General features: G+C 36.1%; 1 protein-coding gene across 1 annotated transcript in view; it reads right to left on the bottom strand.

Annotated features, from left to right (window-relative positions):
* Positions 1–23914, bottom strand: part of PIG-O (phosphatidylinositol glycan anchor biosynthesis class O) — a 151359-nt gene that overhangs the window by 82536 nt on the left and 44909 nt on the right. The window contains exon 3 of the mRNA XM_090415991.1: positions 15139–15295. Coding sequence (XP_090272117.1) covers positions 15139–15295 — 157 coding nt within the window. The remainder of the gene's footprint in view (positions 1–15138; positions 15296–23914) is intronic.

Raw genomic sequence — 23914 nt, 5'->3', positions numbered from 1 at the left:
ACACATGCAAGTTACACACAAAAAATACTACTGTTGGTGGTAGATGAAATTGTATGTAATTAGAGAATTAAGTAGCAGAAACAGTGAGACGTGTGTGTAGTGCGAGTGCCCCCCCAACTATGAGTCCTTGGACTCCTTGGAGGTGTCATGTAATAATAACAAAAATTTTATTTGCAATACTGACTAAAATAAAAAGCAATGGCAAATTAAGGAGAAAAAAAAAATTAATATCATACAACAGACACTATTACAAATTATACGATAGCATTATAAAGCTGTATGCATTCTTGTACGTAAGAAAAGAACAAGCATTTTTCCCCCTATTTTATCAATGAAACTCATAATTGAAATACTACATTCTGTTGTAATCATGGCACCAGCTGAGTAATAGGAATAGCCACTGTATTATTAAATTTACACACGACCATGAAAAGTTTGTCGTGAATAAATCAGGGCTGCATTTGGAATATATCAGACATGATACCAACAACAAATACAAAGATAGCATCAGCTCCAATTTTATACATTCATAAATACACTATGCCATGGTCATATTGAGCATATACACTACAGTGTGTGTGTGTGTGTGTGTGTGTGTGTGTGTGTGTGTGTGTGTGTGTGTGTGTGTGTAATGATGTATAGCAACTATGAAACAAATCAACACAAAACACATTAAGCAGACAATTTATTAGGTATAATCTATCTAATAGCAAGTTAGCATCTACTTTTGCTTTTTTGAAAGCAAATTACTCCTCTACTGCTAGCTTACTTAAGGATCTAGTATAAATATATAAATCCAAAAAAAAATTCAGAACTAGTAGCGTGCTGGGTAACTATGAGTGCTGACTCTAAGGAGGTGATAGAAGTAAACGAAACACCACTTTTCAAGAAAAGTAAATACTGCAAAGGACTACCACTCAGGTGAAGATACTGTAGCGACAGGAACTAATTTGAGAATATAGGTTGATGAATTGGCAATACTAAGGATATTGCAGAATCCTGAAAGAAAGATGGTCATGGGCGATAAGTCAAAGGTAACCGTCACTGTTACTGACTGTTACTGATTAGTCTGTTTAAGTCTTAGCTCTGGTAAGGCTCCAAGGGAATGGAAAGAGGACAAATTTATTCTGCTGCTTAAGGGAAGCTTCAAGTCACAAGTATACAAAATTATACACCAATCGGTATCTTTGGAGCAGTGATAAAAGTATAGAAAAAGTTGGCCAAAGACAAAATTCAGTAATTGGTGGATAACTTGATACTGTATACAGGTATAGCATGACTTGGTGACAGGAAAAGTCATGCCATAATGATTTACTTTTTTTTTTTTTTTAAATAACAGAGTGGCAGATGAGTTGGCTAAGGGCTACTTGATGATAATGCTGGATTTTGCAAAGGTGGATGACAGAATGCCACATAGAAAACTGTTACACAAATCTGAGCGAATGGGAAAGGATATGAGGATTTGTGGAGGAGCTGCATATAGAAAGGAGAAGAATCAGAAAAGACAAGTGATCAGTAGTGTACTACAGGACTCAGCATGGACCATTGCTATTTAATTTTCATAAAGGACACCAATATAATATGAAAAAGTGTAAAATTATGCATTTTGGAATGAAAAGATTACTGTGTACTATATTGACAGAACTGCACTCCCAGAAACTGATGAAGGTAAGGATTTGATGAAGTATTGGTAAACAGGAAGTTGAAGTTTAAAGGGCATATTGCAAAAGTGGCCACAGTGGCTCATGATCAGAGATAAGTATTATTCCTCTTTATAGACTTGAGGCAACATCTGGATTACTGTGCACAGGTCTGGTTACCTGGCTTTCTTAGGAATGAGGAAATGGAGAAAATCCAGAAGCAAGTGATCATGATGGCGAGTGGTCAGTGGAATATTCTGTATGAGGATTGACTAAGAGGTTTAAGGGTTGCAGAAGTTAGCTGACATGCAGAAAAGAGGCAACAAGACAATTTAACTTTATGAGTTTTATAGGATCTTAAGACAGGAAACTTTTCAACACTGGGCTAGGGGAAAAGCAGAATGGGGGAGAGGGGTCAATCCATGGAAACTGAGTAAAACTACGGTAAGTAAGGGCATCAGGACTATTTTTTTTTGCTTGGAAATATGAATGAGTGGGATAGGCATTACATGAACAGTGTGGGCTACCATTAAGAGACTGGGCTACATGGAGATTTCAATGCAATAATAATAACTTGATTTCCATATGTTTTGCATATCCTATCCTACACACACACAAGATATTTGTCCAGGCTCCTGATGCTTTCTGGCATCAGGAGCCTGGAAAAATTACTTATTAGGATAAGACCTAATGCAGAGAGTCAGGAAAACTAGATCATCTAGGGAGGAATGGGAAAAATGTGTGTTAGAGGTCATGTATGCTACACAAATATGATAAAGATATGAATGGCTTCGAACATGGTTATGCATCTGGCAAAGGGATGGAAATATATGCTTTGGGTTCAGAGCTTTTGAGTATGTCTGGGGAGAGAAAAGAGAGTTCTACAACAAGGCCCAATAGATTACATATCTAATTATAAGAATAGGCTATGTGGTAATTTGTTATGTCTATATATAAATGAGCATCAGAAACAAAGGGTTGAGTTCGTTACTTTATTGAATACCATGTGGCCTAAGATTTGTGGCATTAGTGAAACCGAACTATCAGATTCAGATATGACAACTAGGAATGAGTAATGGGGGTATACTATTTTTAGGAATGACAGAAGAGATAGCAGAGGAGGGGGGAGTACTACTAATGATATCAGATGACTTAAGTTCAGTTAGGGAAGATATGCAAGGAAACAATATCCCAAGTGAGTTTGAGTGTGAAATGGAGGCTAACAGAATGAAATATGTGGTGGGGTGTTGCTACAGATCCGGCAGATCAATTGTAGGGAATGAAGAAATGCATCACCAATTTAGCCTTATGGATAATACTAAACAGTGATCATTAGAGGTGACTTTAATTATTCAAACACTGATTGGGTAGAAGAGAAATCTCATGATAAGAATGAAGAGGAATTCACTGAATTGTTCTGAGACGACTTTCTCAAGCAGCTTGTGAAAGAAGGAACTTGAGGTCAAGACTGTTAGATTTATTCATAGTGTCAGAAGGGGTCTCTGTTAAGAATAGGACAATTTTATTGCCAGTTGGTAACAGTGATTATGCTGTGCTTTCTTGGTATGTATTTTAATTGTAATGATGTTCCCATTAGAACATTTTATATGCTGGATTAAAAAGCTGGAAATTATGATCATCTTAGGAGAATACTATCTTTGGTCCCATGGATCAAAAATAGTATTCTCCTATGGTATCAGTTACTGAATGGGAAAAATGTCAGAAATGCATGGAAATTTGAAAAAATTGCTTAAATGATGCAGTATCTGAATGTATCCCTAGTGTTCAAAGAATAAATAGGTTGGGAGTAAAATGGATAAGCAAGAGATCCACAAGAAGAAGATGTGGAAAAACTATCATATGAATAAGAGTGAGAGGAGTTATGAAATATATAAAGTGCAGACCAGAAAAGTAACGAGTAATATATGGAAAGCCTAAATCAAAGTACGAAAAGAAATTGGCTATGCAGGCTAAAGGCAATCCAAAAGAATTGCCTTTAGCCTGCATAGCCAATTTCTTTTGCTACAAGCAAAAGAAAGAAAGAATGAATGTGAAAAAAATAACTTTACTGAATGCAGATGGTACTCTAGTGTTAGAAGCTAATGAGATTGTTCAATTAATGAGTGCTCACTTTGCTAAGATATATCAACCAGGTGTATGTAACATGGTGCATAGTGCATTGGATGAAAAGTTAGAGGCGCATGAAAATGAGGTTGAAGAGCTGTCACATAATCTGGATAAGAATTTGTCAACAGGGACAGATAAAATATTAGCACATTTGCTAAAGGAATGCTCAACTGAATTGGCTAGGCCTCACCACAGGAGGAGGAAGAAATTTATGACAGTTTCATTGTACAGGGGTGGTGCAAAAAACTGATGTGTCTAACTAATGACCTATCAGTATCTCTGGTGTGGTAGTGGAGATTTTAGAGAAATTGGTAAGAACTCACATACAGAAATGGGTAGACAAACATGAGTTTTAGTAAACTCATGCTATACTCTGCAAGGAGCAGCATGAGTTTACTAAAGGAAGGTCATGTTTTAGCAATTTGCTCATATTTTATAACAATGTTATGGCCAAGGGAATGGATACACTATGATAATGTTAGATTTTGCTAAGGCATTTGATAGTATGCCACACGAAAGGCTGTTGCATAAACTGGAGAATATGGAATTGAATATAAACTCTCGACTTGGATCATTGGATGGTTGACAGACGGATATCAAAAATGTGGTATGTGGTGGTTGGGAATCTGCCAGATTTAAAGTGACTAGTGGTGTACCTCAGCATTCAGTCATTGGACCATTGTTGTTCAATCTACACATTAATGATATTACAAAGCAGACGTTCCCAACCCTATGCCCACAGGCACCATGGCGCCCGCCAACCAATTTGTGTGTGCCCGCTGCTGCTCAACTGTGTGCCGTATAGTTTGAAAAAATTGTGTGCACATCACGAAACAATTCATGGCATGCTATATGATGCATGCATTAATGACACATGACAAGTATTAAATGCATACAATGTAAAGTAGACGCGCATTCAAAGTTGTTCATTATCTGTTGCTAGTTATATGTGCATAATTTTAACGGTGTCTTGTACTTAAATTTTTGAAATATTTTGATTTTTAATCCCAAAATGAGTGAATCATTTTAAAGATCACACTAACTTACATATATATATTTAAATTTTTATGTAATGTAAACTTTTAAGTAATAAAACATTTGATTATAATGTAAACTTTGTATGTATTCATTTAACAAAAGAATTCAAAAAATTTGCTTGAAAAAATAGATGGTGCCCGTCGCCCTACCGGTATTTTAGAATGTGCTCTAGGAAACAAAAAGGTTGGGAACCCCTGTTACAAAGGATCTAACAGGAGATGTACAATTGTTTGTCAATGATGCAAAGACAGACAGGGCAATCAGAGATGCTATTGATATCCAGAACTTCCAAAATGATTTGAACTTTTGCATGGCAAGATTTTCAATAGCATATTACATTAGTGGGGTAATGCCACAAGAGACTGATAAAGCTAAGAATCTTGGTGTAATGGTTGATAGGAATTTGAAACTCAAAGGTCACACAGCAAAAATTGCAAATACAACTCAGAGGATAATTGCAATGTTGAAGAGAACTTTGATAAGTAAGTATAAAGAAATCATTTTGCCTCTTTACAAGGATTTGATACAATTGCACTTTGCAACCAGATTCAGTCTTTTGGGTTCCAAGGGGGGATAAGGAAACTGTGGAAAGGATGCAAAGAAGACTTATAAAGATTATATCTGGATTATGGGATTTAGATTATGAGGATAGATTGCAGTATATGGATTATGAACTCTGGTTAACAGGAGAAAGAGGGATGATAGGATATCATCTGATGAAATTTTTCATTATATGGAAGGTCAGGAGAGAACACAGGGGCATAATGGAAGTTTGTTTGCAGCCAAGAAAGGGGTAAGAGCTAGGTTTTTCTCTCAAGGGGTAAGAGCTAGGTTTTTCTCTCACACAGCAGTGAGTGAGTGGAATAGTTTGCCTTTAGGGGTAGTGAGTGCATCTAGTGTGAATGAATTTAAGAGAAGGTATGACAGCTGAATTGTGTGATTTATAGCCTCCCTCGATGAGTCCTTAACTACCTGGAGGTCTCAGATAAAAATAATATTATTATTATTAATATCTACATAAACCACCACATCATCATCCAAACCCAAAAGTATGGAATTCTCAAAACACTTACAGATAGAGCCAGGGCTGTTTGTTCTAATGCTGCAGCCCTTTCCAGGAAGAGCTACTATCTTTGCCACACTTTTTTTGGCCAATGGCTAGAGCTCCCACCAAATCATATTTTCTTTCTTCCCTCTCCCTAAACAGAAGAACAAAACACCACTATTCCTATTCAATATATTCAAATCCAAAAAGATAACCAAAGTACTAATAAAATATAACATTCACATCACATTCAGACTCATGTCAAATCAGCAACTTTGATCCACTCTCCTAAGAACAAACTTCATTCTCTAGCACATCCTAGAATGTATGAAGTTATCTATGACTTAGCCTATTATGGATAGACAGGAAGATCCATTAACATCTGCCTTGGAGAACATAAAAAAAATAAATAAATAAAAAATGCATTTGCAATCATTATTATGGCAAGTTGGGACTAGCAGACCATGCTTTGGACATCCCTTCACACAGGATTAGATGGAAGAAAACTAATGTGCTACATAGAAGTAATTACACATCAAAGACTATTTTTTAGAGCCAGTCATAGCTATGAAGCATTCTTCTTACCTTAACAAGTATCGCTACATTAATCTACCAAAAAATTATGGACAGTAATCTTAAGATCAACTCTTACACAACTGTAATACTTCCTTTATGCAACATTAGAGGGTGTAATATTACAACTTTAGATCTTTTGTCTGTTGCAATGTGAATTGTTTTACTTACTGTCACATATAAACTGTAACCTTTTGCTTAGAAGATGCTGGTTTGAAATCCAGCAAAATATAACCCACTTAATTAACGTCCTTTTATAATTTAGTTTTTGTCTGGTACTGCAACAATACTGTTAAAATTAAGTTATTAATGACATCCAACACCTAAGCCTGTCAACTAGATATTATCCTCTGGTTGGCATTCAACTCTCTGTAGCTAGTCAATCCCTATATGTTATGGTGGATGGCTTCCTCTTTTCAGACTTTTCTAAAAATGCAGGAGTATCCCTAGGACTGTTTGCTTATCTATCCTCTTCCTCCTATGTATAAATGAATTCTCTTACAGACCAATGGCCCTATCTATAATTTTTCTAATAATATGCCCCCATCCTTCCACTCATTTCATAAAACTTGCAATGCACAAGCATCCCAAGCTTCAATCTCTTCTAAAGCCAGCGGCTTAAAGACAGACCTCTGTGCCATTTTTTAGTCACCTTCGATGCTACCATAAACAGTCATGCCTTTTTTTCTTGCAAAAAAGGATCTTAATTCATCTTCCCTTACCTTTTGGTAATACACAAATCAAGATTAAATCTAACTTTTCTTAGACTCAAGCTTCCTCAACCTCTAAAAATCTTGGCATCCTTTTTTACTCTTAACCTGCTTTTTTTTCCACCAACTATTAACTCAGTAAGCATCTCAAATCCACCCACCCTTAGAATATTGTTCTCACATTTAGGACAGTGCACCAAGCGACTCTAAAAATATTTGATGTCATACAGAAAAGGGTGGTATAGATGATCATTGATCATTCTCTCATTGATGCACTTCAATGACCACCTCACAGATGGTCTGTTTCAGTCTTATGTTTCTTCTACAGGTATTCCATTCTTTCACCAAGCTGGAATCCATCATTTCTCTGCTTTCCTCTCAGCCTGTTAAAACATGGACAGCAGCTACTCAACATAATTTTGTAATTCAATTTGCATACCCACCAAATGCATTTCTCCTTTTTCTCTTTCATTCAATGATGAATTGAGAAGACAAACAAAAATCATGAATTGTGTGCTGGCAGAGCTATGTGAGGGAAAAAAGAGATGCAATTTGTTAATGTGTGGAATGCATTTAAGGAAAGAATGGAACTGTATAAAACAGATAGATTGCAATTATATGAATTTGGTGTGGGTCAGTTGGAGGGAACTGGCTAGAAGGAAGTGTAATGAGTGACATGAATAAGATCATATGAAATCAGGTGATATGAAAGAGCATGATAGTGGAAAACAAGTGATTGTGAACGGAGGAGAGAGAGAGTAGTACGAGATATGACAGTCTGAGAACAGGAATGCAAGCTGGACAGGGGGAAATGGGGGGGTCAAGGAGACACAGTGTAAGGAGATTCTGAAATAGTAATAAATGCAGTACATATAATTCTGCAGAAATATATGGGGTAAAGAAGATGAGCAGACAGATAAGGAGTGGCACAGGTGAGACTGGTTAAAGGGCAAGAATGGATCATTATGCTTATTTGCAAAATACCAGGAGTATCTGAAATAAGGAAGATTAAATTTTTGCATTGATTGAGTTTATTTGCCAAAAATAGCTGGAATATATGGAAGTATGGTGTTTTTCCATGAGGACAGGAAGGGCAAAAAGAGAAAGGGAGTGCTGCAAGAGAATTATATCTGCACATGAAGATACAAGGGGAAAATAAGGGGGGGGGCAGTGGTTTTCAAGCAATATGGTGTGAAGTAGAAGTTGATATGATGAGATATTTAGATGTTGTTATAGACAAGGAATATGGAAAGTGGACACAAAGAAATATATAGGCAATTTGGTTTAGTGAGCAAGCGAAGGGCAATTTTAATTATGGTAATACTGATTGGGATGAAGAGATAGCATCAGAGAATATGGAGAATGAATTTCTAGATAGATAATGGATAACTAGCATAAGCAATATGTAACAAAGCGATAATGTTCAGTGTTGATAATGGAAGGTACAGGAGGATTGAGATTCATAGATATGATCATATTATCAAGAGGATGTGATTATGAATGGTGTCTCATCTTCCTCCAATAGTGACCATGAAGGGAGACGTATGAAAACTTAAGCAAACAGGAGCTATAGCATGGAAAGAGGAGTTAGTGGAATGGAGACAAATGCTGCTTTGGCATTGATCAAGAGATGTTAACAGCAACAATGCCTGAGTATATTCCAAAAGTAAAACTGCTAAATAAGGTAAGAGTAAAATGAATGAATGAATCAAGAGGATTAAGCATGCAATCTGGAAAAGAAGGCTTATGAAAATAACACAAGAGGTAAGGTAATAATCAATTACATGAGAAGTACAAAGAGCAAGGCAGGAAGAGCAGCATGAGCAGAAATTAGATCAAGCAAAAAACTTAATTATTTTGGCATATGTCAAGTAGAAGAAAGAACTGTTATGGAAAGATTATGTCAGTGGATGAAAACAGTAGATTGGTAACTGCTGCAAAGGATATAACTAATGTATTCAATGAGCAATCTATCTGAGTATTTCATCCTCATGAGACCAAGTCATGTGGCACAATGAGGAGTTTCAGTAGAGGGTTGGGTGGAAGAGGGACTGACAGTGAGTGAGCAGAAGGAAATATGTAAACTTGATGTTAATAAGGTGGTAGGACTTGACAACATCACTGAATGTCTCCAAGGAAAACTCTAGTGAAATAAGGGCACCCTTGGCATATCTGTTTAACATAAGTCTTGTATCAGAAAAGGTCCCAATGGAGTACAAAGAGAGAGTAAAACTGTTCTACTTTACAAAGGGGAAGATAAGTTGTGGCTACAAATTATAAGCTGATCTGTATGTCTGGGATATGATTAAGGTTTTGGAGGTTAGTGAGGGCTTGAATTCAGAATTTGACTGATAACAGCAGTATGATGGCCAGCATGGGTCTGATAAGAGAAAGGCATGTTTTAGCAATCTGATTATGTACTACAAAAAAAGTGACAAATTTGCTAAATAAGAGAAATACATACATAGTGGTGTAGTTAGATTTTTCAAAAACCTTTGAAAGATTGCTGCATGACAAGCTGGGGTACTGAAACAAATAGGACAGAGACTAGCAAGTTGGACAGGTAACAGGCTGTCAAACAGGTATTGATGGGTTATCTATGGGGGTCAGGGGGAGACCGTACCCCCCAAAAAAGGAAGGTCACTAGCACTGTGCCATAGGGCTCTCTTTTGGGATCACTGCTGTGTTAACCTGTATGTTAAATGGTATCAGAGCAAGCTTCAACTGGAGAGCTACTGTATGAAGATGATGCAAAGTTGGGAAGAACTTTACATTGTCTCTGCATGAAGAGCACAGCAGATATTGTGATTTTACAGGAGTATTTGAAGAGTTTATGTGAATAGGGAAAAAGTGGAGCTACCACTTTAATACTGCACATGGTAATGTCATGAAATTTCACGAGCAAGGATAGGATGTAGAGTATACAATTAATAGTAAAATTCTGAAGGAGGTGGAAGAGATTAGAGATCTGGGCATGATGGTGAACATACATGAAATTTAAGGATCATTGCTAAAACTATGACAAAGGCAATGAAAATAAGCAGAATCGTTGAAAATGTCAACTGCGTTGTGAACGTAGCAACAAGTAAAACATTTCACCTACTTAGGCAAGATTTTTAGTGAAGATGGTAAATTAAATATGGAAATAGACAACAGAATCAATAAAGCTGGTATGGCAGGAAGTCAACTGAATAAATTCACATGGAATAAGAGAGAAATTAGTCGGAACACTAAATTAGCTGTATACAAGACAGTGTTCAAACCAGTTTTAACTTATGGATCTGAGTCAAAAGTAAAACACTTGACCAAAGATACGAGAGTCCTGAGAAAGATTAGAGGCATGAACAGATAGCATCGGCAATATCATATTAAAAACGAGGATATTAGGAAAGAACTTGACATTGTCAGCATCCAGGAATGTGTTAGCAGAGCTAATCTCAGGTGGTATGGTCACTTGAACAGAATGGGTGAGGAAAGATTAGGAAAACAAGTGTTCTCTGCCAGGTTGGCAGGAAAATACCCACAGGAAGACCAGACCAAGAAATAGATGGATTGATACGGTACAAAGTGCCTTAGATGATAGAAATATAAGATCTGATAATGATGGAGTCCTGACAAGTAACAGACTGATTTGGAGGAAAATTGTAGATAGGAAGTTAGTAATGATGTAAATTTTTCATGTAGTACTATCATATCCTGTACACCCCTTGAGGGTACATGACCCTAAAACTATGAGAACATCAGAATGGATTATGGCAATATTGGGAGCTTGGTATGCAAAAGCAAAGAGTTTATGGTTAGCCTCTATGTACATGTATTGCTTTGCATTATGAGATATACTAAGGCAATTGATGTGAAGTCAATTAACTTCTATATACAAGTAGACAGTTGTGAAGATACCCCATGTTCAAACACAGTTTGCTTTCATTTGGAAAAAGGATTAAACCAAGAATATAATTTCTTGGCATCTTTAATTCATAGGTTATAATTCCATTTAAAGCTTTGATCAGACTGCTTATGGACTACCGTGTACAGATTTAGTTTCCTGGTTTTCAAGAGGACAAAGATATCTTAATAGGTCGAGAGAAGATTCACAGCTAGGTCTCTGGAATATAAGATATGAAAGCAGATTGAGGAAATGAAATTTGCAGAGCTTTGTGAATATCAGAAGGAGAATAGATATGATTGAATGTATAAGTCGGTGAAGGGTTATTAACTTGTTTCCAGATTAATGCAGAGGAGATTTTTCATAGAGTAGGGGGAGAAAGAACAAGAAGCCACCCAGCTATATGAGGAGCTCTCTCTCTCTCTCTCTCTCTGCATGAAGAGTAGATGGTGAATGGAATGCATTGCTTGAGAGTGTGGTGAGTGCAGAAATGTGAATGAGGTTAAGCACAGTTTCAATCATCTTTTTTTGACTCCATGGAGGTGTTGTGATAATGATGATGAGAATAATAATAATAATAAATGCAATTCATTAGAGTGAAATTTTGATTATCGCTGTTAAGAATCACAAGTTTAAAACAGCTGTAGATATGGATTTTATGTTGACTTTTCAGTAGTTTTTGATAGCACATAAATTTGCTGAAGCACTAAAGAAAGTGAAAGTTGACTGTGTTAAATTACCTTAATTTAAAATAATTTTCATTATTATATTTGAATCCAGGCTAAATTATTTGTGACAGATGCATTATGTGGAGCCCATTTAACTAGTAACCTGTCGATCATGTGGACCCTTAAACTCATTTACACTCCCTGCATTCTGGTAATGGGTTCCAGTCATCTACCAACATCCACATAAAAAAAAAAACTTCTCCTTACACCCTTGTTCTCTACACCTTTAACACTTCCAGAGATATCCTTTCATTCTTCTCTTCTCACCCTCCAATTCTGTTTAATTATACACTCTATATTAATCTAGTAAAATATCCTAACTAACAAACAATTCTATCATATTACCGCTTTTCCTTCTCTCCACCACCAAACTATGCAATTTACATTCCCTCACCCTCTCTGCATAATCTGCATTCCAAAGTCCTGATAATGCCTTTATTATTCATCTCTGAACCTTACCCAGTATTTTCACATCACAATGAAAACTAGGAGACCAAATTTGTGCACAACAGCCTGTTCTAACCAATGCCTTGCACAGTGGCACAACCATCTTTTTATTATAATTTGTCAATAATCCTTATTATAGCAGCAATATGATGTGCCATCTCTGCAATATTTTGAATTGGACCACTCTGAACTTTCGCCTACTATCAACCATCGCACCCAGAACCCAAATCTCACACTAAACCCAATACACGACACAGCCTTATATCTTTGCACACCAAAATGCAGCACCTTACATTTACAAAGAATTAAAACTACAGCTACACTCATTTGTAAAAGCTAAAAATTTATTCAAATCTTCCTGAAGGGAATTAATATCACCAATGCTTCTTATAATTCTGTCCACCATGAAATATTAACAAATAAGTTAAACAGCAGAAGCCCAAAAATAGAATCCTGAGGAACACCACTGATCAGCTTGCTTTTCTGAGACACTAAATTAGCTGTATTATCAATTGAAACAAGAGAAAAAATTGAGAAAATTCTAGATTAAATTTAAGTTTCTTTGTACAGTCTTGCATTTATTTCTGAAATTTTACACATATTTCTGATATGAGGTCAGTACCAGTGGTATCGGTGGTGGTGAAAAGAAAAGTGTACAGAGAATTTGAAATTGGAAGTGATCATCATTTAGTCTTGATAAAATTGAATTTCATACTGAAAAGAAGAGCATGTAAGAAAGTTTTAAAGCAAATAAAAGTTCAGCAGCTGTCATATGTAAACTGTCGACTAAAATACACAAACATTATTCAAGAAAAAATGAAAGAGTTTGAGAACAGGAACCAAGCCTCGGAGAGTCAGTGACAAATCCTGAAGAAAAAATTGATTGATTCAGCCAGAGAGGCATGTGGTGAGGTTGTCAGCAAGGACAGAAAAATCAGGAAGTGAAGGAAAAGAATAAAGCATATCAAAAGTTCCTGGCAAATAAGTTAGCTTGTGCTTTTAGAGAATACAGAGACAAATGTAAGAAAGCTAAACACTCTGTAAAACTAACTAAACAAAAGTCACTGGAAGACTTTAGTAAGAACATGGAAAATAAATATCAAGAAGGTGGAAAGGTATTCTGGAGGTTGTTGTTGAAATGAAACAAGCAGTGATAACACAGTGGTAAAAACCACTCAACAGGCATGCAGTCAGAATACATATCCATACTCTAAGCAGAAAAAGCCATCAAAGGCCTGAAATGTGGAAAGGCAGGAGGAGGAGTAGATGATATTCGACCAGAAATGCTCAAGTATGGAGATATAAAAGTCTTACAGTGGCTGCACTGCACAATTCAGAAGGCCTGGACAGAGGGATGAATTCCAGATGATTGGAGTAGAGCTCTCATAGTACCCATTTATAAAAAGAGAAATAAAACTGAATGTCAGAATTACAGAAGCATTTCCCCTACTGAGTGTTCCTGGTAAGATTTATGCACGTATACTTGAGAAATGGTTGAGAAGATTTGTGGAAGGGACGCTTGGTGAAGAACAAGCTGGATTCAGGCCAAATAGAAGCTGTCAGGATCAGATTTTCACTTTACGACAAATGGTTGAGAAATCATGGAAATAAAACAAAGATCTGTATTTAAGTTTGGTAGATATGGAAAAGGCATATGACAGGGTGCCAAGAGAGAAGCTGTTCAAAGTGCTACAGTTATAAGGTGTCAATGGAGCATTATGTGAAGCAATATTTAGTCTTTATTTGAGTTGTAAATCAGCAATTAGAATTAAAGGAAGTAGAGGAAGATGGTTTTATGTTAAATCTGGTGTCAGACAAGGATGTACATTATTCCCTCTGTTATTTATTATCTATATGGATCACATTATGAAGGAAAGTGGTATTAAGCCTGATATCAAAATTGGAGAGCTAATCTCAGCTCTTTACTCTATGCAGATGATGTTATACTTCTAAATAAATCTGCTACAAGTCTGCAAGATTCCCTGACTAAATTGAACAATTCTTGTAATAGATTTGGTATGAAGGTCAGCAATAACAAGACAAAGACAAGAAAATAGGCAGAAGCATTGAAAATATCAACTGCATTTTGAATGGAGAACCTATAGAACAAAGAAAACATTTCAGTTACTTAGGCATGATTTTTAGTGAAGATGGTCAAGTAAATATGGAAATAGACAACAGAATCAACAAAGCTGGTATGGTAGGAAGCCAACTGAATAAATTCATATGGAATAAGAAAGAAATTAGTCGGAACACTAAATTAGCTGTATATAAAACAGTTCAAATCAAACCAATTTTAACTTATGGATCTGAGAGCTGGGTTAGAAATGAAACACTTGACCAAAGACTAGAGACCACAGAATATGAGAGTCCGGAGAAAGATTAGAGGGGTGAACAGATGGCATCAATGGCAATGTCATTAAAAATTAGGATATTAGGAAAGAATATTGTTAGCATCCAGGAATGTGTTAGCAGAGCTAATCTCAGGTGGTCAGTTAAATAGAATGGGAGAGGAAAGATTAACAAAATAAGTGTTCTTTGCCAGTTTGGCAGGAAAAAGACCCAGAGAAAGACCAAGATATAGGTGGATTGATACAGTAAAAAGTGCCTTAGAAGATAGAAATATAAGATCTGATAATGTTGAAGTCTTAACAGATAACAGATTGATTTGGAGGAAAATTGTAGGCAGGAAGTTAGCAATGGTGTAAGTTTTTCTTGCAGTACTATCATATCCTGTACACCCCTTGAGGGTACATGTCAGGAATTTGATGATAATGATTTTTATGATACTGAACAGATAATTTCTGATTTTTTTCTGTAAGAATGGAAATGAAACACTCAATTCTTTTTGATAATGTATAGATTAAAAATGTTCAAATGCATCTGGAGTATTCCCATGTTAATATTTTAAATTAAAAAAAAAAAAAAGCATAATTATACATACTGATGGTATGTTTTCTTTCGACAAACTTTTGCTATAAACAAACAAAGCTGATGTCAATTCATCATTGCTATCACCTCCATGATCACCTAACTTAGTCATTCCATGATCTCCCAATACAAATAATACTGTTTTCTTGTCCATTTCATCAGCTGTTAACCTAAAATGAGAGAGAGAGAGAAAATGAAGTGTATTAGCTTTTTTTCCCCCTTAACTGATTAACAATTAAGCAATTACTAATGCATTATCACAATTATGTAGGTTGCATAATTAATGCACCTTAAGAAAATTACCTGTAAAAAATATTACAAAATAGAAAATTTTATAATATTTTATTTATAAAATGCATCTATTTATAATAGATGCCATTACTTTCCGAAGGCCTACTTACGAAATTACCATCATATAGTCCATCTATCTTTTGAAAATGGATTGCAATTTCTTCTCTAGTTATTCACTGCATGTCATAGTAGATGGCTTCCTTTCTTCATTCCCTCACCAATGCTGGAGTATCCCAGGGTTCTGTACTTTTACCTACAAACTAACCTCAAATCCTATCCACATTTTTGCTGATGACAGTATATATCATTTGTCATTTTGATTTGATAGTACATGGGATTGAACATTAATAATGCATCAAATTTATACTGCTGCAGTTAAATTCTTTCATAATGATCACCTGTTTTTGCACTTGCAAACTTAATTCCCTAACTACTACTACTCCTCCCCCCAGTTCTTGGCCTACAGCAACCATCCCACTAAATATCTTGATCTTCCCACTTCCTCACCCTCTAAAACCATGAGTACCATAATTGGTTCTTCTTTTGTGTAATGGAACCATTTCTCCTTCAGCACTCTACAAGGTGCTGAGACTCTACATGGTCAAATTAAACAGTCTGGTTAGAGTCACAGCCATTTATTTTGCATATTTCCATAACACATTGAGGTTTCTTAATATCCTAAACACCTTCAGTTCACCTACCTCTATTCTCATCTCAAGCCCTGCCACATTGATCACAGCATTATCTCCACCTGGATTATATTTGAATATAAAAGTATAGCATTTTGGAATTCAAAAGTGGAGGGCACAGAACCACACTGGTGGAAATGGATTATAAGAAGTAGAAAAGAAACATTCTTTTCTCTTCTACTATCTTTTCAAGTTTTGCTTGGACTTTGACTGAAGACATCATTATCGAAGTCCAAGCAAAACTTGAAAATGATTCAAACAGAGATACTATATTCCAGAAAATAAACATCATAAATAGTAAAATAATAGTGAAACCCAACTTACAAAAAGCCCTATTATCTTTAAAAATGAACCCGAATATAATGTTCACAAAAGCAGACAAAGGGGATACAGTAGTCATCATCAACCAAACCGATTACCACAACAAAATAACGGCCGTCTTAAACGACCAACACACACCTACCAAAATATCTAAAATGATCCCGCCCCCGACCTCATAAAACAAATCAACAGCACCCTACACATCTTAAAAAATCAAAAGAAGAGTGACAAAACCACAATGAAAAACACAACACCCCACAGCCTTTATATGTTTGGGAACATCAAAACCCACAAAGACGGTTACCCGATACAGCCTATAATCTCATACAACACCACCACAGCACCATTATCAAAATTCATAGCTAAACTTATTACAAGGCCAAAACTCTATGATAAAAAATACAGATGACGTATTCCAGAAAATAAATAACGTAACTTTATCCTGGGAAGACATCCTCACCTCACTGGATGCAACTTCATTATACACTAACGTGGATGTCCCCAGAACGTTAGACATCGTACACACACTACTCACAGTGGGCCACACCCTGCACACACACACAAAATTAACACCTAATGACATCATAAACTTGATCAAACTCATAATATCGGCTAACTTCTTTAAGTTCAACAACAACATGTATGTTCAAATTTTCGGTCTCTCTATGGGGCAAAACATCAGTGGCCAACTAGCAGAATTATTCCTAGCATACACAGAATCACTCCAACTCCAACCTTCCCTCCCCCTGGCATCACTTTTTATGGCAGACACGTGGATGACATTCTATGCATTGGAGAACCAACACACATCACCACCTTACAAGCACCCCTTAACAATTACAGCAACAGACTAAAATTCACCATGGAAACTGAACAGAACAAATCCATCAATTTCTTAAACCTGATGATAATCAAAACAAACAACAAAACAGCCACGAAAATATACCACAAATCCATGCATATCGGAAACTACCTCCATACCATCAACTATCCCACACAACTAATAAATTACGCAAACAGAACAGCAAAATACTGTCTAAACAATCCTACAACCAAAACAGACTTCCCAACACAAAAAAGTTATCAAACTGCCATACATCCAGAACACATACAAAGCCTACAAATACATTTTCAAACACAGGGACTATAAATTAGTATTCGCCACGAAGCAAAAATTAGCAACTCTCCTAAAACCCACTAAATCTCTCGTACACAGAGAAATATTAGAACACCACAATGTAGTTTACAAATTTCCTTGCCAAAAAGACTGTGATATCACCTATACAGATTCTACCATCAGGTCTTTATGGGCTAGACTACAAGAACACTTCTGTGACTGTAACATCCCTATTCCAGAACATTTCAACACAAAAAAACGCAACATCAAAAAGAGAAATAGATTACAGAGTACAGGGAAGACAGAAATAGCAGTTCACATGCTTGAACAGAAACATACCCAGCAAATAGACAAGGTCATAATAACAACACACAAACAAGACAATGAAACAATGCTTAGAATATCAGAAACGATAGCCATAAAATGTGACGAAAACTCAATTAACGTCAGACCCTACCTAATCTCCTCGTGTTGGAAGCTCCACAACATAAAAATTAGGTCATGACCCCAACCAATAAGCGATAACACAAGCTCCTCAAAGGCAGATACACCAAGCCAACATGACATAGCCCTACACTTATCCCGAAATGTTGCAATGACAATAGCACAATCGAAACAGCTCGCACCCCCCATTAACGCTCTCCCGGCCCGTTTCCCATAAAACCCTTCCCCAAAGAAGGGCCCTTAAATATAATAATATATATATATATATATATATATATATATATATATATATATATATATATATATATGTATGTATGTATATTATTTTTAAAAAACCTAGGTTTTCTAATTAATTTTCCCACCTTGCTGAACCCCCCCACATTTCCTCTTCCCCCCCCCCCTTTTAACAGCCTAACAGCAGAAGTATGGAGAACGAAGACAACTTAACATCTAAACGAGGTATGCACAAAATTTCTTCCTCTATTAGTCTGCATATATTTACCTTGAAAATACACTTAGAATGCCCTAAGAATTCTTGAGTAAAAAGCCAATGTTTTTAAAATAAGGGACACTCCTAAATGAATAGAGGCAAAAAATAGCCATAAAAATAATAATTAATGATCTGTGTTTTCCATTGTTAACAGTGTTAGCATATTCCATACAAGGAAGCACTTATGAATTATGAGGCAAGTGAATCATATATGAATTGTATTCCTTGGTTAGTACGTTATTGTGACGAGGAGAGCATGTCACACCCGGAGTGAGGAAAAACCTGCCACCTCTAGCTAACTCACTTTCATCTGAAAAAACTTTTTAAAATGTTTCCTGTGTCTTAGACAACACTAAACATGGATCTTTCTATGATTTCTAGCATTTCTGCTGGTTTGGCTACAGTTCATTAACAATGGAAAGACCAGGATCAAACCTCATCTACAGGGGCGAATGCTGGTCTTGAAATTCACGCTTGCTCTTCTTATCATTCAGGGAATGAGAGGTGTGATTGAAGTCTGATTAGCGGAATAATGAATTACTGACCATTTAAAACTATATACAGGTAACCCACGTATAACACAGATGTTAGGTTCTGCAGAAATGCCGTGTTATATAAATCGCATTATGCGAGCCTCAAATCACATAGAAAAAGTAGGGTTATGTTCTGAAATCGTTTTTTTTTTTTAATTATATAAACAACAATGACATATCCAACAAAAATATATTTTTATTTAATTCAGGTAATTCATGTAAGTTAAGAAAACAAACTATGAAACAAATACATAGTATAAAAATTACAAATTGTACTTAAACTTCATTGCACATAATGCATAAATGTTTTAGGCAAAATAAAATAGTGCATATTTTAATCTTTCATAGCACGAGGATTTGAGGATAGGATTAATAAACACTGTTTGTCATGGAATCACCTGATGCATTACTACAAAATAGTAGAGTAATTCTATCTTTGGAAACCTTGAATCCAGGAGCTGATCTTTCATTTTTCGAAATATAAGTGCGTTTTTGCATTTTTTTCCCAATATAACCGGATTCATTCACATTGAGCACTTGGTCTGCACTATAAATGTTTATAAACTTTGAGAGCTTTTTGTTTAATAAGATTTCCATCCATAAGAATTTTCTTTTGAGGTGCAATCTTCTATCGAAATCATTAGATTTCTCCATTTTTCCATTAGAATATCGCATACACGAGCAACGCGCTTTGCACTTACCGTTGATCCAGCAATAAACACTTTCTCGGATTTTATGTTCATTTTGTTTGATTGTTTGAATTGTTGATTCATTTAAATTTAAAGTCCCTGCAAAAACTCCTAGTTTTTCTCCATTTTTCAACCGATCCAAGATTTTGAATTTTTTCCTTCAAGAGAAATTAATTTTGTTTTCAATGTTGGTTTTTCCCTTTCGTTACAGTTTGTGGCCATTACTATAAAAATAATTTTTTTACACAAAAAAGCAAGTATTACATATTGTATGTAACTCACGAGAAAATAAAGTGTTCGTCTTGAGATGAACACGCTTATGATTTTTAATGTATTTTCCTGGCAGAAACGAGGACAATTTTCAACAATAAACGTTTTATACGGTAAACAATTGAGGTACATGCGTGCTACAGGGTATTTCCCCTAATATAAATTCGCTACTTATAATTACATGCAGGATACAGGCAGACACAAAATTAACGAAGATAAAATTTGATTTTTAAGTCAGGCAGTAAAAAACATATGAAAAGATAAAGGGTTACTACAATTTGTAGACCACGTTGTGTAAGTATCACATTATACGAGGGTTATCTGTATTTAGAAATTTATGCACAGTTAATCATACAAATACAACATTTATTTTACAAATGATATTCTATCTTTTTCAATTTAGCTATTTGAATACAAATTCTATCCTATGGTTCTTTTTTATGAACTGGTCAATAACATCGTCATAAAAAAGTTGGTTGTAACTTAATTTTCCCAAGCAACACGCACACCTGTAAAGGCTGGCTGAAGCTCACTGGCTAGAGCTACTTTGATGTGTATGGCCCATGTTTAAGCAATAGGGTGAGATGACGTGGAGAGAGCGGAAATAGCTATGCACACGCAAGAAATCACAGTGCTGAAGCGAGAACCTGGATGCTCCCACAACCGATCAAGCTAAGGTAGCTTGACTAGCGTCGGCATTCGATACACAATGCAAAGCTCAATTATTGCCGCACAAGCTTAAAACGTCTTCTGTCTACAAAAATAAAATCCTAAATGGAATGCCTATAAATGCATGCATTTATTAACAAATAAATATTACTTCTTTCTCAATTAATGAGAAAGAAGTAATATTTATTTGGATTCTCAATATAGAATTCACATCCTAGATGTAGTGGCGATTATAATCGCCACTACATCTAGGATGTGAAGAATCTTTATAAGGACTTTTTTAACTTCAAGTCAGTTAGCCAGTCTCATATGGAGGTGGAAGAGTTTTCATACTGCTAAACAGACAAACCAGGCAGAGAACACAAGCATTTCACAGAAGAAATTATATTAAAACCAAAAGCATTACACTAGTCTCATAAGATGGTCGTACCTGCCTCCGTAAGCTTCATATCCATTGCTAATCTACAGACAATGGATTCAAATCTCACTACAGGCAGAGATGTTTGTGAATTTCAGTGTGAAACTCATTGAAATTTAAAAAAAAAAAAAAATCATTGAAATTGAAATGAATGCTTAGTGAATGTCTGAAATGGTCTTGAAAAAAGTTTCATGTTTGGTCTCTTCAAGCAGGGTTTATAGTTACCTAATCCATTTCAAATGAAGGTGAGTTAGCTAGTCTCATACAGAGATTTAAAAAAAAAAAAAAATCAGAGCATGGTATTCTTCAAACTGCACTATGCAGGCACTCTTTGCTTAGCACAACTGTTTTGTTTATATCGTAGTATAGCAGATAAGGGGCCTCCGTAGCTCAAGTCAGTAGAGATGAAGCCCCTTTGGTCAGAAAGACCTGGGTTCAATTCCCATCAGTGATGTGAGGAACCTTTATCTGGTGTCTTTTGACTAAACATGTGTTAGCCAGTCTCATATAGGGACAGGTTTTTTTTTTCACTCACCTGGAAACTCAGGTTTTTCATCCCAAACAGACAAACTGGTGGCCCAGTGAACACACACAGACTACAGCCAAGAATACTGCCCTGGGAGAGGGGGGGGAGTGCATCAAGGAGTGGTGACCTGGCTACACTAATTAGTTGCAGGCCCTCCCCTCAATAGGGGACTCAACCCATCCTTGGATGGATGGATGGATGGATGGATGGATGGATGAGTAGGATAGGATAGGATCGCAGATAATCACTCTAAGTTGAAATGCAAAATTAGCATAAAGCATGATGAAACAAACGTCCATAGGAAATGGGAAAAAATATGAGCTTAGAGATTGTATCGTCTATGGAAAAAATATGAACTTAAGTGAATGAGGAGTGCTGTTCACTTGTAGGCAACCAATGCATGTTACTAATACAACAGCAGATAGATTTGGGCAGATCAGAATTTACCTTGAACTATTTCATGAATAAACTAGTTATGAGAATTATTCCTTTAAAATCCAGAATGCCTCTACAACATAAGCAACACAGTAAACAAATTCTGAAATACTGTCAGAATTTATTTACTGTGAAACACTGTCATGAGCATTATATTTAAACACACAAGCCTCCATAGCCTGTGGATGGAAAGACTCGCACTCGAATCCCATCTAGAACAAAGGGCGTTCGTAAAGATTTTCCAAATGAAGGTGAGTTAGCTAGTCTCATACTAGCTGAATATCAAGAATGTATCTAGAAGATTCTAGATTGAGAATTTTATTTATGTAAAACATTATATAGATAACAGAAATACTTAAGGAAATTAACAATATATAGTATATATTAATTAGTAAAAACTTTTAATATTTCCACTATTTTAGCATAGTCAAACTACCATCATCATCATCATCAGGGACCAATGAACAAACTGACATGTGCATTACATAAGGTGAGTATGACTGAAGCAGAAACAACAAAAGTAAGTCTAAAGTCCTAAATATGCCCCTGAATGGGTAGAGATGGGTATTCTTGCATGGTGGGCTCAAGTTCTCAGGATGAGTGCTTTGCAGATTTGAGGCAATTTCATATAACATTGATTAAGGTTCAGGTAGTTCCTTAGAAATGAGTCAGATTACAGGAAAAGTCTTACATATTTGAATTTGCTCCTGTGGAATAAGGTGGCCTTTTTTTAAATCAATCTTGCAATGGGTGTTCAAAGCATGATCAACAAGCCTTGAATGGATATAGTGATGGAACCAGACATAATATTTGTGCTCGGCAATTTGATTGGCTGTCCTGCCTGTTTGGCCATAATTAGATAGATTACAACTGCCTTGTACCTGGTAGACACCTAGCAGATCAAGGTACTATGTCTGATCTTTGAGGGAGCAAACAAGGGATGCCAATTTTTTATATAGTCTAAAGTGGTTATAAAGCTGTACTATGGTCTATAAGTGGTTATAAAGCTGTACTTTTTTTTTAGAATTTTTGTCAGTTTTTCAGATATGCCTCAGATATATGGGATGGTAACAAATTTAGTATAGTCTCTATTCTGGAGGGAGGGGGGAGGGAGTTAATATTCTTTGGATTTGGTAGAGATTATAGCCAGTGGCTAAGAAGATTTTGTGAATATGTTTAAGTTCAGTGGTGAGGCATTATTATCAGAGCTATGCTGCTGGAGGAGATGACTGTTGGTGAATGCCTGTGTGTGTGTAGGGGGGGGGGGGGTACTGCAAATTGAAAATGCCAAGGATCCATCAGATTGGCATATAATTAAGGTATCTAAGGAAGGAGAGACCCCCCCCCTCCAAGATGAAGTAGATCCTGAAGTGCTGCTGGTTATTAAGATGTGTTAGGAAGCTATTAAGAGCCTCGGAGATGTGTGGACAAATGGAGAACACATCACAAACATAGTGCAGCCAGACTGTAGGTTCATGCGGACAGAGGTTAAGGCTTTATCTTAAAGGTTTCCATGACGTAGTTTGCTAGGTTGAGAGGAAGAAAGTGGAGATACCATGGTTGTCCCCTCTATTTGTTTGTAGAATTTTCCTTAACAAATGAAACAGCCCAAGTTCATGGTGAACTTAAACAAGGCTGAGATATCGGGTTGAAATTGTGCTTGAATAAGGTATCCTTCAGTAGAACATGTGAACAGAGAGAAGATGTCAAAACTCACCATTATTTAAGTGTGTGTTGGAGAGTTAGGTTTTCTATACTGACCTTAAAGTGGACAGAGTTTTTAATATGTGAAGAGATGCTGCCAGTATATTGGGTAGCCAGTTTGGCTAGTTTGTACGTGGATGAATCAATGGCATCCACAACAGGGAATAATGACACATTCTGTTTAAGGATTTAA

This window comes from Typopeltis vanoorti, chromosome 3, assembly GCF_054136105.1.
Source record: "Typopeltis vanoorti isolate ZY-2024b chromosome 3, IOZ_Tvanoo_1.0, whole genome shotgun sequence".
Taxonomy (NCBI): domain Eukaryota; kingdom Metazoa; phylum Arthropoda; class Arachnida; order Uropygi; family Thelyphonidae; genus Typopeltis; species Typopeltis vanoorti.
The sequence above is the reverse complement of the archived record's forward strand: the minus strand, read 5'-3'. Positions and strand labels throughout refer to the sequence as shown.